The 14,735-nt window shown below is 39.0% G+C and overlaps 1 protein-coding gene across 8 annotated transcripts in view; it reads left to right on the top strand.

The window, feature by feature from the left end:
* The window catches only part of CPEB2 (cytoplasmic polyadenylation element binding protein 2), a 68,834-nt gene that overhangs the window by 32,565 nt on the left and 21,534 nt on the right, over positions 1-14,735 (top strand). For 5 of the 8 annotated variants that reach the window (XM_089524781.1, XM_089524783.1, XM_089524779.1 and 2 more), the window contains 3 exons: positions 62-112; positions 4,582-4,605; positions 13,840-14,010. In XM_089524781.1, coding sequence (XP_089380907.1) covers positions 62-112; positions 4,582-4,605; positions 13,840-14,010 — 246 coding nt within the window. The remainder of the gene's footprint in view (positions 1-61; positions 113-4,581; positions 4,606-13,839; positions 14,011-14,735) is intronic. The other 3 variants (XM_089524785.1, XM_089524784.1, XM_089524780.1) reach the window with 1 other exon arrangement.

The following is a 14,735-nucleotide window of genomic DNA, read 5'->3' as shown; positions in this document are numbered from 1 at the left end:
ACTAATTTTTGCCCTTTCATTTCTTAAGTCTAACAGTTAACTCTTGTATATTTGTTCTTAGGGCGTTTGAATTACCCACATCCAGGAACTGACAATCTTCTAATGTTGAATGGTAAGAGCAAGTCTACTAGCAGATTATTTGTATTAAGGTTGAAATTTTATTTCTCTGTCTGAATTGTCAACATTCAAAGAAGATACATTTTTAGAAAATCACAACCATCTTCCTATTTAAAAAAGATCTAACTTTACAACAGTTTTATACAGTCATATCATTTAATGCTTCTGCCATGTGAATTTGTGTGCTGTTAAAAGGTTTTATAACACAGAGGGCCAAAACACACACTGCTTTGAAGGCAGGGTGTTTAGATGATGCAAGCCTCGAAAGCGGCTGGAAACTGGACTGAAGCCACATTTCAGTGCTAATAATAATGGAGCAAAAAGAAGTCTGGATAGTCCAACTCAAGGTGGAAAATGCACATTTTCGTGCCTGCATATAAACGCCCCAACATGAGCGCGGGGCTGAAGCAAAGCAAATAAATGAAAGTGTGACAGCTCCGATGGATATTATTACAATATCCGCAAACCAGACAGTCCAACAGGGGGGCATGAGATGAAGTTTTAAAAGTTTTTTTTAAAGGATGAAGTGGGCATGTATGATGGGGGGGCTCCATGATTGTGATTTGCCAGTGGATCACTCGCACACCAATGCAACAGTGCCCTGTTCAATTGCACGTGCAACTGTGTGGCTGATCAAAGGGGTGGCCAGCCAATGGGATGGTATCTGGAGGTTGCAGGTGGTGTGTTTGTGCGATGATACACATGTATGCTGGGGACTGGGAGGCAACAAAGAATCACCCAGTGGTGCAGCTTGATGCCACGCCATGTAGTTGGGCCATGCGTATTTGGCCCACCTTGGGAGTGGGGCTTGTGGGCAGCGGGGTTTCAGCCTACTTTTGGAAAAAGCAGGATCAAGATGCTTTTTCTTGCCCATCTGCTCCAGCCCTTACTCAAAATCATTTGGACATCTTCATTTGATAACAGCAGAATTTTTAGATTTACCAAACCACCTCTGTATTTTTAAACTTCTTCCTCACATTGCTTTTAATAAGGCATGGTGGGTGGGGAAAGAAAGGAGGGATTGGAAGGCAGCACTGGCAAAGCCAAGCTCCCAGAGCCAGGCATGTACTGCTTCTTGCTCTCTTTTAAACTCCTTTGTAGGATTGATTTCAATCAGATGGGGTGGGGATGGGGATTTCAATAAGCCAAGAGGAAGAGGGAGGCAAGCCCCGAGCACCATGCCTACACTCCTCCTGCTTCCTGGGAACATGCCAGCTGCCCCTTTGGAGCCAAATCACAGCAGAAGTAGGAAAAATGTGCCCCTGGTGCTCAGATCTTCCTATCCCATCCTCCCTTTTGCCCTGAGACTGCTGCTTATCCTGGCTGCTATCAATCACAGTCAAATTTATTTTTTAAATACTGACTTGAACATCTGCTTTTTTTAAATCCACATGGGTTCTTGAAACCAAGCCCCTGTGGATACCACCTATCTGTGGCCTGAAGAAGTTAATCTATTTTAATTTTGGCTCCTACATAGTATCAAGTTGTGCAGGCCTGCTCTGAAGTGATACAGTGGACCCTTGTTATACGCTGGGGTTTGGTTCCAAGATTCCCCGGGTATAACAAGATCTGTGTATGCTCAAGTCCTATTAATTATAATGACATAGCAAAATGGTGTCCCTTATAAAAAATGGAAAATCAAGGTTTGATATTTGAAATTGATATTTTTTGGAACATTTTCAAACTGTGGATGCTTGAATCCGTGTATAAATGCCTGTACTGCAGCCACTCACTCAAAACCATAAGGTTGCGAGTTGAAGACCAGCAAAAGGGCTCAAGCTTGACTCAGGCTTGCATCCTTCTGAGGTCACTAAAATGAGTACCCAGATTGTTGGGGGCAAATTAGCTTACAGTTGAAGCAGTACATAAATGAAGCTTGTTTGTTTGTAAAAAAAATCCGTGTATAAGAAAGGATGACTGTACTTAGATAAACTGGACTGAGTAAACTGATAGGATGAAGTACAATGGGCCCTCCCTTTATGCGGGGATCCATTCCGGATCCCTCCGCGTAAGGGGAAATCAGCGTATGCTGGAGCCCCATATGAAGTAATGGGGCTCATGCCATGGGTGCGTGCATGCCTGGTTATTTCTTCTGGGATGCGCGATGGGCTCTTCCAGCACGGCTTTCAGCATATGCTGAAAGCCATGTATGGCGCACCCATGTTTTGGTTATTCTAACTAGGGTATCCTAATGAATCAGGTTCACTTCTTAGGAACTGTGTCATTACAAACCAAAGTAGATCCAATAGCTTGGAGTGCCTATTACCAGCTATGGCTGGTATGTGAGTTGTTGCCACTTCAAGGCAGAGATTATGCATGACCAGTTATTTATCACTGGCAGTTTCCGTGTAGAACATTAACTTTGAAGACCCTCAGAAATTGCAATTAGTACAGAGTGCAACTGGTAGAATGAAACTAACTCTGGATATTAGACCTAGATCTCCTTTGTGCTTGAACTGACCTATGGACCATTTCTAAAGAAAGTTTAGACATGAACAATAAGTATAATTTCTAAGGATTGATATTTATCTACAAAGTCCTCTTTGGTTTGGGTTTAGGTTACCTACTTCTATGTCAGCCTATTTGTACAGTGAGTTAATCTTCAGAGATCTTCCTCTGCATGTCCCCTACCATTTGAAGTGAGGTGACAGATGATTGGGAAAGGGGCCTTTTCTTTTGTGGTTTCCCCATTTTTGAAACTTTCTCTTCAAGGAGACTTGTCTTAATATTGTGTCAACACTATACATAGACATTCTTCTTTTTCTGCGATTTTACTGTGTAATGTTTTACTGATACTTTCATGTTGCTGTTTTTATGATTTTATTCGTTTCATTATGTGTTTAATGTATTTTAACTTTTGTAAAATGCACTATTATATATTGAAGGCTGGTATAAAAATCCGGTTGGTAAATAAGGCGGTATTCTCCCTGTGTAAAGGACTGTGGCAGCTGTTATCACTGAACTGAGAAAGCAAAGGGCAATGCAGATAATAGGTGAAACCAATGAGTTGTAGTAGATTTAGCCAGAAACAGAAGCAAACATGTTAACAACAAAATCATGAGTTCAAAGCAAGTTATGGGCAGATAATAAGTACAAAGTTTATGTATGGAGATGTTTTCTACTATCTATTCTAATCAACTAATGTTTGGGGATTTTGTAAAATTTTTATCCTCTATAGTTCTTTTAAACCATTGCTACGTTGAGATTTGCTCCAGTGGTAATTTAGACCAGGCTGATAAATATTTTACACATCAACATTTACTAAAAATAAAACAAAATATATACACAAAAACCAGAAAATGAGCTGCATATTTTTACTGGTGAAATGGGGTGGAAATCGCCATCTGATATCAAAGATCGAGTATTCATAAAATACTTCAGCTAGGAACTACACGCTGATACAAATGACAAAGTTACTCAGTGTGAAGTGTTCGCTCTCTGGTTTTCTTAACTTGTCTGTATTAATGAAAACATAGTTAATTGTTTTTATTGCTGTGCAATAAAGGTACAGGGCCTTTTCAAATGGTACGCCTAAAATGAACATCTGTATTAGTAATCTGTGGCAAGTGGAAATATAAAGCCTAAAGCAAGGAGTGGAGACCTCTGGACAATCAGAAGGTATTGGGTCTAAAGCTGCTGGAAGTAGGGAACCCTAAACTAGATCCAATATCTTGGTGCTGTTCTGGCTACTTTATGTTCCGATGCTGCTTTTTCAGAATCTTAAAATTCTCAGAAAAGAGAGGGTCAGCGACAATATTGGCATGTTCAAAGGGGCCAAAAGTAGAAATGGGATGCTGTTTTTGCATATATGTATACAACATTTGAAGCCTTTATACTGCATAAAATCAACTTTGTTTGGGCACACTAGAGCCAAGCTGCCACACTCTGGTGCCAGGCAGAGGATTTTTTTTAAAAAATTATCTGCAAAACTAATCTATGATCAAAAGGAGTCCTTTGTTCCAGACAAAAGCCTTTGAGTTAATTTTCTTACAGCTGTTTCATGGCAAATGAAGGTCATGGTTTATAGTGTTCATATTACTACAGCTAAGTACAAAATGTCCCAACAGCTAGGACATTTCTCAGATTGGTTTTTTATTTGTTTGGTCCATGAAGAATGAAAGTGCTCTCTGTTGTTTAGTTTAAATACCATCATGAGAACTGAAAGCCCAAAGTGTGAGATGCAAAATATTGACATGCAGTGTTAAGTTTATTACAAGTAATATGAACATTCTTGCAAGGTATTAATTCTTGCATGACAATTTTAATAAAATTGTCAAAACCAAATTCATATTTAAATACAAAGTGTTTGATATAATTTTATACAATGAAAATAAAATTGGACATAAGCAAGAATTCACAAATGTGGACTAAGGTTGTCTAGTATACCCTCAGAACTTGTACACACTTGTAAGACATTTGTATAGTTCTTTGACATTTTATGATTTGTCCTTTGTTTACATGCAGCAAGGAGTTATGGGCGAAGACGAGGTAATTCCACGTTGTTTACTTTAATAAATCAAATGCTGAATGGAGTTGGGGGCGTTATACTAACATACTCCAAATCAGAGATTCGGAAGGTGTCAATTATTTCATGTTAAAATTGGTGATAAACTATGAATCTAATTATTAACAACAGATTTTTCCATTTATTTTTCATGATCTTCTGTAAAATCTTACCTATTTCTGATTCTGATTTTTATATGTTACATGAATATGAAATCCTGAAATTTGTGATTCTGTTTACAATTCCATTCACATTTACATCAAATACTTCCTGAAAATTCTTAAATGTTTTTCCCACGACAAAAAGTATTTTCATTTCATTGTCAGAGTTCAGATTCAGTATATACTGTATTTTCTGGCATATAAGACTACTTTTTAACCCAGGAAAATTTTCTCAAAAGTCGGGTGTTGTCTTTTACACTGGGTGTCGTCTTATAGGGCTGAAACTTCCAAGCCAGACTAGGGAATCTGCGGTCGCCGCATACGGTAGGGGGAGCTCAAAAACGGCTGCGGCCGCATACTCTCCGTATGTGGTGACCGTATGAAAGCAGCAGGGGCGGCACTGTACAAGTACAGTAGAAGAAAATCTTGGAGACAGAGAGGGCTGGGTGGCAGGGAGAGCTGACCAATCGAAGCAGGCTTTGTATACAACAGGTTTTCTTGCTAAGTACCTGCATGTCATAAGCATTTGAATTAAAATTACCATATTGAAACCAAATCTGATGTTTTTTAATTTTTATTTGGTGTGCGTTGGAAGAGGGGTAGTCTTATACAGCAAGTATATCCCAAACTCTACATTTTAACTGGAAAAGTTGGGGGTCGTCTTATACGCCCAGTCATCTTATATGCCGGAAAATACAGTAGTTAGACAGTAAAACAAATATTAGAAGTTTAAGCATGACTCTGTAGCTCCAGTTAATAAGACAGAATTGTAGTTCAGCTCTCAAGACCTGGTCTACAAAGGTATAAATCCCCAGCTTTATTAATATACATCCATAGTGTAGTGCTTGGCTTGCTGTAGCAGCTTGGAGGCATGTGGTAAGAAAGGTAGGCTCATATAGTTATGTTCGGAGATTCATCATAGATGGATTTTATTTACATTTGGTTAATGAGAGACACAGCTATGGAAATATCAGTAAACCATATATAATTGAAACTAATGTAGAGTTGGGGAAACGCAACAAAACGAGGTACTAGTTTCCATGATCCAAAAACCATAGGCTATATTTGTATTAGACAAACTGTCAAAAATACAGTGCGCCCTTGTTTTATGTGGGGGATCCATTCCGGGCCCTCCCACGTAAAACGAAAAATGCATATGCTCGAGCCCCTTTGAAACAATGGGGTTCGTGCTCATGGTGGCGCATGGCGCCGGTGGCGCACACACCACAGGCACATGTGCTATTGTTTCTTCTGGCTCAGGGCGCCGGAAGAAGCAACACTGCTTTCAGCATATGCTGAAAGCAGCGTATAATACGCCCACGTATGATGCAGGTGCACTGTAATAGCAAGTCAAAACGCTTCATTAGGTTAATCGAGAGAGAGTAGCTGTTGGGGTTTAAGGGGCCGCATTGGCCCCACAGGAGATATCAAGAGGTCCATGCACCCTATGCAATTTTAACAGCCCCCCCCCCCCAGCTGCTTTAGGCCCAGGAGAGACCTGTTTTATAAGAGGAAATACCCAGAAATTAATCTAACCTTGGATGCCACAAAAATGTTCCTAAGGCAACTTTCCCCATTTCTGGGCAGCATGTTAAGCAAAAGGGTAGGGGGAGTGGGAAAAGCATGATATTTGGGATTCAGCATCATACTATAACTGTCCCAAGATGACATAAACACATTAGCCTGTGTCAGGTTTTCAGGCTGCAGTAAGAAGAAACAGTAGCCCTATTTGACATCTTTAATTGGTGTTTTCCCCCATTTTGTAAGGATTGGGGAATTGGGATGCTTAAGTTTTGGAGAAGGATGGAAATAACCTTCAGCCTCTCAGAGATTGCCCACCCTAGCATAAAGTCACACTTGTTTTAAAAATATTGTATTAAAAATAACACTTTCCCATTTGCAGGATTTTTCTCTGGGATAGCTGAATTTGGTATACTCTTAAGGGAAAGGTTAGGTTAAGGTCACTGAGGCCCTGAAGCTGTTCCAAAAACAGCTCCTCTTCCATGCAAATCTATATACATGGAGTGGCTTAGTGCTCCAGCTGTTTCATTTAAGATAGATAGATAGATAGATAGATAGATAGATAGATAGATAGTAAACCAGATTTAATTAAAAAACAAATTAGTAAAAAAAGAACAGCTGAAAGATATTATGAATATTAATTTTTCAACTTCTGATTATGTTGATGAATATGCTAACTATAGTTTATGGAGACAGGAAAATAACCTGATTAGTTCTGTTCTGCACAAGCTGTACATGACATGCTCATACACACACTCTCTTTCTCTGACCCTCTATGACCTTGCCTCTCTCTTAAGTGCAAAGATACAGGAGGTCAGTGGACAAGGAACATGAGCAGCTGGAATTGATCTGAATAAGGAGGATAAAGTGTGGATGTACAATGCAAGAGATTCCAACTTTGATGCACTGAAAATTAATCTGATAATGATTCAAAATAATTTTTGATCATGTACCTATTTTCTAATGAAACCTAGATCTCTGTGGATGTATTAAGGTTATATTAACAATTATGTATTTCTACTAAAATGTTTAAATAAATTTTTTCCGACTAGTGCTTTAAACTGTAATTCAAATCTTTAAAACTGAATCTGTCAGAGAAGCATTTCAGCCATGACTTAAATCAATTTCATATAATTCAATTGTGTCCAGAAGCATCTTTTTCTTTAATAACAATAACAATATTATGCACACCAGCATTTCTTGTACCAGAAGCATCATGGGCCCCTAGATGCTAAGGGGCCTGGAACATTTGCTCCAGGTGTTCATTGTTCTTAACTGCCATCAAGTCAACTTTGACTTAAGTTGATCCTATGGATGAGATACCTTCAAGTCACCCTATCCTCAACAGCTCAGGTCTTGCAGATTCAGGGCCATGACTTCCTTGAATGAGTTCATCCATCTGTAATCCATTGTCCTCTTTTTCTTCAGCCTTCTGATTTACCATGCATTATCATCTTTGCTAGTGAGTCGTGTATTCTTTTTCTTTTCTGAGTGCCCAAAGTTCAGAAGCCATAGCAACAAGAGGTATCCAATGTCAAACAGTCCAAAGTCAGAAGCTGTAAATCAGAACAGAGTACCAAAGTAGTAGTCACAAAATAGTTTGAGAATCATAAATCAGTAGCCATGTCAGGTCAGGAGCTAAACTGGCGATTGTCGGCTAAAACAATGGCTGAGATATCTTAGGAATGCATTAGGTTTATAATTCATGAGCAGTTGGCTATCAATGCCAAAATGTTTGAATTCTGAACAGAAACAAAATCCAGTGGATACCTCCAGATTGATTTTGCAGCATTTTGAGTGATCTAGAGATAATGTTTTGGAACAACTTTTCACTGTTGAAACATGTTTACATCACTATTATCTGGAGATCAAGCAACCGTCCTTGCAATGTCAGCACTTAGGTTCTCCACAGCTGAAAAAAATTGAGGTTTGGAGGTCAGCAGAAGAAGTCATGGCCACAGTTTTTCAGGAATCGAAAGATATTTTGATGACCAGATAGCTTCAGAAGGACCAAACAACTTGCCGTGCAGATTAAAGGAGGCATTGGGAAAACAGTGAAGGAAGCAGCAGAAAGTGTTCTCTTTTTGTAGGACAATGCACTTGCTTACAGGATTGGCAAGACAATGGATGTTTTGAAAAATTGGGGGTTTGAGTCTAAGACTTTTATTTTAGACCACCAACCCTACTCACCAGATCTTGCTCCACCTGGCTATTTCCTGTTTTGAAACCTTAAAAAGAGGTGACAGCAGCAGCAAAGGAATATTTCTCTGTCCAGACATCACCCAAAAACAAACAAATAAATACTTGGTCATGAAATGTGTTTACCTACTGGTCACATAGCATCTCCACTCTTGGTTTAAATTTTCCCTGATTTCTAAGATGTGGAAGAGGTCTCTTGTTCTTCCTTTTGTGTCACCACTTTCTGTTTGTGTGGATTGATTATTATAATAGTTCTCCGTGTTCCTGTGCACAAGTCACTGAATGGTTGCATTCAGGGTTCTGATTCTGTTTCTGTCCCTTTTACTTTTGCTTCTCATTGGTTTTTAACTGCTTGAAGAGTTTCATTTGTCATCCGTAGAGGCTTCTCTTTCTTTTTGGCTATAGATAGTATCTATTTGCATTCCTCCCTGGCAATGTCCCTGATTTCAGTTCAGCATTCTTCTGGCTGCCACTCAATTAGGCTTAATAGTTCAAATCTATTTTTTTAACATTATTTAGATATTTTATGAGGATGTTCTTCAGGTTGTATTTTGGCACGATGGATAGTTTAGCATTCTTCTTTAGCTTTATTTTTGATTTTGGCAGCTCATGGTCTTTGCCACAATTTGCTCCTAGTCTTGTTCTTGCATAGAGAATGGAGCTTCTCCAGCTTCTGCTTCCAATGATGTAGCCTATTTGATTTCTGCATTGCCCATCAGGTAATGTCCATGTATACTGTTAGCTCTTTGGTTGCTTGAAGAATGTGTTTGAAATGAACAGACTGTTGGCCTTGCAAAATTCAGTCATTCACTGTCTTGCTTTGTACCTTGAGCCTAGGCCAGATTTTCCTCTAATATATTTCATTCTGTTCTGTTTCCTATTTTTGCATTCCAATTGCCGATGGTTCACAAGAAGTCCTGTTCGGATGTGTAATCAAAGCTAGTTTTGAAATACAGTCAGCCGTCAATGTCCATGGAAGCCAAAATATTTTCTTCAGCTCCTTGCAAAATTTGCTGGAGTTTGTGGAAGCCAGGAGGTGCTTGCTCTCATGTGTTTTTGTTTTTAGGCAATCTCACATCTAGTTCTGCTGGGTTCCACAATTCCGGTCAGAAGTCTTCATACAGTACCTGTCTTGAAATTTGTTTTTGTGATAAAATACTGCCCAAAATTAATTAGGTATATTCTGAAATAATTTTGTCTCCTTTAGTTAATTTTGAACAAGTCTCTCAGGTACTCATGCTGCTCAACCTTACCTTATACTGAATGTACTTTAGTCTTGAAATGCTGGCGACAATTCAGTCATGACTTCAAGCCATGACTTAGGTTTTATATTTAATAATAATAATAATAATAATAATAATAATAATAGGATTTATTTATATGCCGGCCAATCACTGGGCATCCGGGCGGCTTACAACAGAGGGGATAAAAGATATTTAGTTTGAAGACTGTCAAAAATGAGCTAAATCAGACTGGTTTCATAATAGCTTTTTAGGATGTTTTAATGTATACTAAAAGCTATTTGTTCAGTTTGAAACATCCGTTGAAACAATTGAAATTGAAACAATTTCAAACAGTTCCAATGAGGAGGAAAAATGAGAGATATCACAAAAAACCAGGATGGATGGCTAAAGAACTTTCAACTGAGCTAAGTTTTAAATGAAACATGTATAGGAAATGGAAAAGAATGGAAATTACCAAAGAGGAGTTCAGACAAATAGCTAGCACATGTAAGAGAAAAGCAAAAGCACAGAATGAGCTATAAGGGCTTTTGGGGTATGTCCATAGCAAAAGGAAGCAGAGGGGAATGGTAGGGCCACTGCATGGAGAAGATGGCAAAATGTTAAGACAGAACTACTCAACATCTTCTTTGCCTTAGTCTTTTCAGAAAAGACAAAAGATGTTCAACATTAGGAAAATGGAATAGAGAACACAACAGGGGGAATGAAGCACAGAATAAGTAAAGAGGTAGTATGGGAATACTTGGTAAATCTAAACGAAATTAAATCTCCAAGACCAGATGAACTACATCCAAGGGTATTAAAAGAACTGGCAAAAGTAATCTCAGAGCCATTGGCAATAATCTTTGAGAACTCCTGGAGAACAGGAGAAGTCCCAACAAACTGGAGGACAAACATCCCCATCTTCAAAAAGAGGAAAAAAAGAGGATCCCAACAGTTATCATCCAGTTAGTCTAGAGCAGATAGTTAAACAGACACTCTGTGAACATTCAGGAGGGAACACTATAATCACAAAAAGTCAACATGGGTTTCAGAGAAACATGTCATGCCAGACTAATCTGATCATTCATATATATATATATATATATATATATATATATATAAAATAACAATGTGCCCCATCATACATGGGTGCGTTTTACGCTGCTTTCAGCATACGCTGAAAGCCATGCTGGGAGAAGGGGCAGAGCATCCCATTGGGAATAAAGGAGTGTATGGTCATGATGCATGCGTGCCACCGCATGCACAAGCTCCATTCATTTAAATGGGGCTCGAGCATAGGTGGAATTCTGTTTACACGGGGGAGTCCGGAACAGATCCCCCGCATAAAGGAAGTTGCAGACTGTACCAGCTTGGTAGATAATAATATTAATAAAATTTATTTGTATTTTCCTGCCTCTCCTGGGTGGATCAAGGCGGGATTACAACCCAGCAGTAACAATAAAATACAAGAATAAAACATGTAATTTCAAACATTAAAACAGTTTAAAACAGTGCAGTCAACATTTATAAGATAAAATGTTCTGATCCTGGATAGAAGAATGAATGGAATGCTGTGGATATAGCGTATCTTAATTTCAGTAAGGCCTTTGACAAGGATCCCCAAGACATTCCTGCAAACAGGCTTGTAAAATGTGGGCTAGATGATGCAACTGTAAAATGGATTTGTAATTAGTTGACCGTCCGAACCCAAAAAGTGGTCAAGCAATGGCTCCTCTTCACCTTGGAGAGAAGCGACTGGTGCACAAGGTTCTGTCCTGAGCCCAGTGGTATTCAATATCTATATCAGTGATTTGGATGAAAGAATGCTCATCAAATTTTCAGATGACACCAAATTAGGAGGAGTAGCTAATACCTCAGAAGAGACAAACAAAATTCAAAATAACCTTAATCGATTAGAAAGCTGGGCCAAAGCTAACAAAATGAATTTCAACATGGAGAAATGTACTGTACTGCTCTTACGGTGGAAAAATGAAATGCATAGATATAGAATTGGGGACACCTGGCTTAGACTACGTGTGAAAGGGATCTAGGAGTCCTAGTAGACCACAAGTTGAACATGAGTTAACAGTGTGATGTGGTAGCTAAAAAGTCCAATACAGTTTTAGGCTGCATCAATAGAAGTATAGTGTCTAGATCAAGAGAATAGTGCCACTCTATTCTGCTTTGGTCAGGCCTCACCTGGAATACTGTGTCCAGTTCTGGGCACCACAATTCAAAAAGAATATTGACAAGCTGGAACGTGTCCCGAGGAGGGTGACCAAAATGGTGAAGGGTCTGGAAACCATGTCCAATGAGGAACGACTTGGGAAGCTGAGTATGTTTAGCCTGGAGAAGAGAAGGTTAGAGGTGATATGATAGACCTGTTTAAATATTTGAAGGGGTGTCATACTGAGGATGGAGCTAGCTTGTTTTCTGCTGCTCCAGAGAATAGGGACTGGAACAATGGATGCAAGTTACAGGAAAAATTATTCCACCTAAACATTTGAAGGAACTTCCTGACAGTAAGAGCTGTTCAACAGTGGAAAGCACTCCCTTGGAGAGTGGTGGAGCTTAGTTCTTTTGGGGTTTTTAAAGAGACTGGATGACCATCTGTCAGGGATGCTTTGATTGTGAATTTCTTTATGATAGGGAGTTGGACTGGATGGCCCTTCTGGTCTCTTCCAACTCTACGATTCTATGATTCTAGTATTAAATAGTTCAGATGATTACATTCATTTTATTTTCTCAATGCATGAGTATTTTGGATGAAATTAATTACTGCACAGTAGTATTACTCTTTTAAACCTTGCTCTTTTAAATTATTTTAAAATCAGTACACTTATTTTTAATGTCCGAATATGTTATATTTTGGTGCTGCTGATTTTTGTGCTTTGTAGTATTAGTATGTATACAGTGCTTTAGAACATTTGTAGCATTCCTTTTGCATGAGTTTAGTAACCTTTGACAAACTAATATGGTATGATACTGTTACTTCTTCATATTAAGGTTTACTAAATCTGTAAGGGGCTCAACTACGTGATATGTAAAGTAGGCAAACTTTTTTTTTGTATCTGTGTTTTTTTTTAACTTAAATGTAAACCACAGGAGCAGGAGCCATGGATGTAAGCAACACTCCTTCCTTTGTCATGATCCCAAATAATATTATTTATATATTAACAGAAACTTCTATTTACTGTGAGGTTGGGGAAACTAGCCTAGTTCATCTAATAAGTACGTCATGTTTAACAACAAATTCGAACTTGGATTTGCTGTCTTATACTAAATATATACATACATATTTTATTATTATTGTAGATATAGGAAGACAACAAAAATGCCTACCTCAGGCTGTGATCCTGATTCTCAAGTGTATAGTGTAAAGGTTGTGCATGTAGAGCTGTGCTGTCTCCTGTCTTATATCTCCAATACCTATTTTTTATCAGCAGGAGCCCCCACTCACAGTCATTCATTGACCTGGGAAGAGCAGGAGTTACTAGAGAAGAGTCTCATTATGTCTCTATAGCCAGATGCAGAACAGTGACATCAAAACCTAGAGCTCTTGGCAGATGATATGATTGCTCTATGTCTGGGGCATAGCCAGATAATTCTCAGATGCCCTTTGCTCTCCACCATTTACTAAATGGTCATGGATGTGCTTCTGAAGCTAATAAGTGGGTCAGGGATGGATTTTGGTCATTCATTGTACAAGGTCAGTTGAGAATTGCTGCCTCCCCTACACACACACACACACACACACGAAAAGAACTAACAAGATGTCAGCCAAAATCAAGATACATGCAATGACATATAGAGAGACAAATTTGGCCATTTAGTTATAACAAGGAATGGCAAGTACCTTTCTATACCGCTTATCAGTGCACTTAAGCACTCTCTAAGTGGTTTACAATGTGTAAGCTAATTGCCCCCAACAACATGGGTACTCATTTTAGCCATCTCAGAAGGATGCTAGGCTAAGTCGATTCTGAGCCCCTGGCTGGTATTGAACTCACAACCTTGTGGTTTGTGAGTGAGTGGCTGCAGTACAGGCATTTAACCATTGCACCACCAGGACTCCTTGCTCACACTTCTTTTTTTCTTTCTCTTTTCCCCTCAGGTCGTTCTTCCCTCTTTCCAATAGATGATGGCTTGTTGGATGATGGTCATAGTGATCAAGTGGGTGTGATAAATTCACCTACTTGTTATTCTGCTCATCAGAATGGAGAGCGGATAGAACGTTTCTCTCGGAAGGTCTTTGTTGGTGGTCTTCCTCCAGACATTGATGAAGGTGAGTTGCTTGATGTTTAGTTGAAAGAAAGGATGGTCTTGGTTTTGTCTGGAATTAAATTGAAGCTGAGGTGGAGGGTATGTCTGAAATCCATGCCTCAATTCTATTCTCATTTAACTTAGATTAAGTTCTGTTGTTGTTTTTGTTGTTATTTACCATTATTTTATGACTGAAAGACCTCTAAGATCCCTAGTGATCAACCAGCTCAGGTTTAGCAGACACAGGTCCTTGATTGGATCAATCCACCTTTAGTGCAGTTTCCCTCTTCAGTAGACACAGCACTACTCATACCTTTCCTTTGCTCTTCCCATGTACTTGGTTGAATGCCTTCTAAGCCGAGAGTCTCATCTTTTAGCTCTCTCTTTGATTTTGGACTATCTTATCAAAGGTTTTTCAAGGTAAAAGTTTTGAGGAGTGGTTTGCCATTGTCTTCTTATGTGAAGTACTAGTTAGCTATGTTGCCACTGCCATTCTCTTTGAGAGATCCTTTACCAACAACTGTTACTGCCTAGTAGCTCTTTGTCTTATTTAGGCTTCTCAGCAAAAGCCTGTCTTATTTGGGCACCCCTAACAACAGTAGTGTTACCACCAATATAGCCCCTTACTTCCCAGCAGTATGCCATTCCTCCACCATGGATGGATAGTGTCAAGATGGTTAGTTATTTCCCCATAGAAATGTGTAAAACCGAGTTGTGGATTGTGAATAATAGCAGCAGTACTAGTAC

This window comes from Sceloporus occidentalis, unplaced genomic scaffold (genome assembly GCF_023333645.1).
Source record: "Sceloporus occidentalis isolate IW3139 unplaced genomic scaffold, rSceOcc1.0.p SCAF_5, whole genome shotgun sequence".
NCBI classification, from domain to species: Eukaryota; Metazoa; Chordata; class Lepidosauria; order Squamata; family Phrynosomatidae; genus Sceloporus; species Sceloporus occidentalis.
Note: the sequence above shows the minus strand (reverse complement) of the source record. Positions and strands in the feature narration are given on the sequence as shown.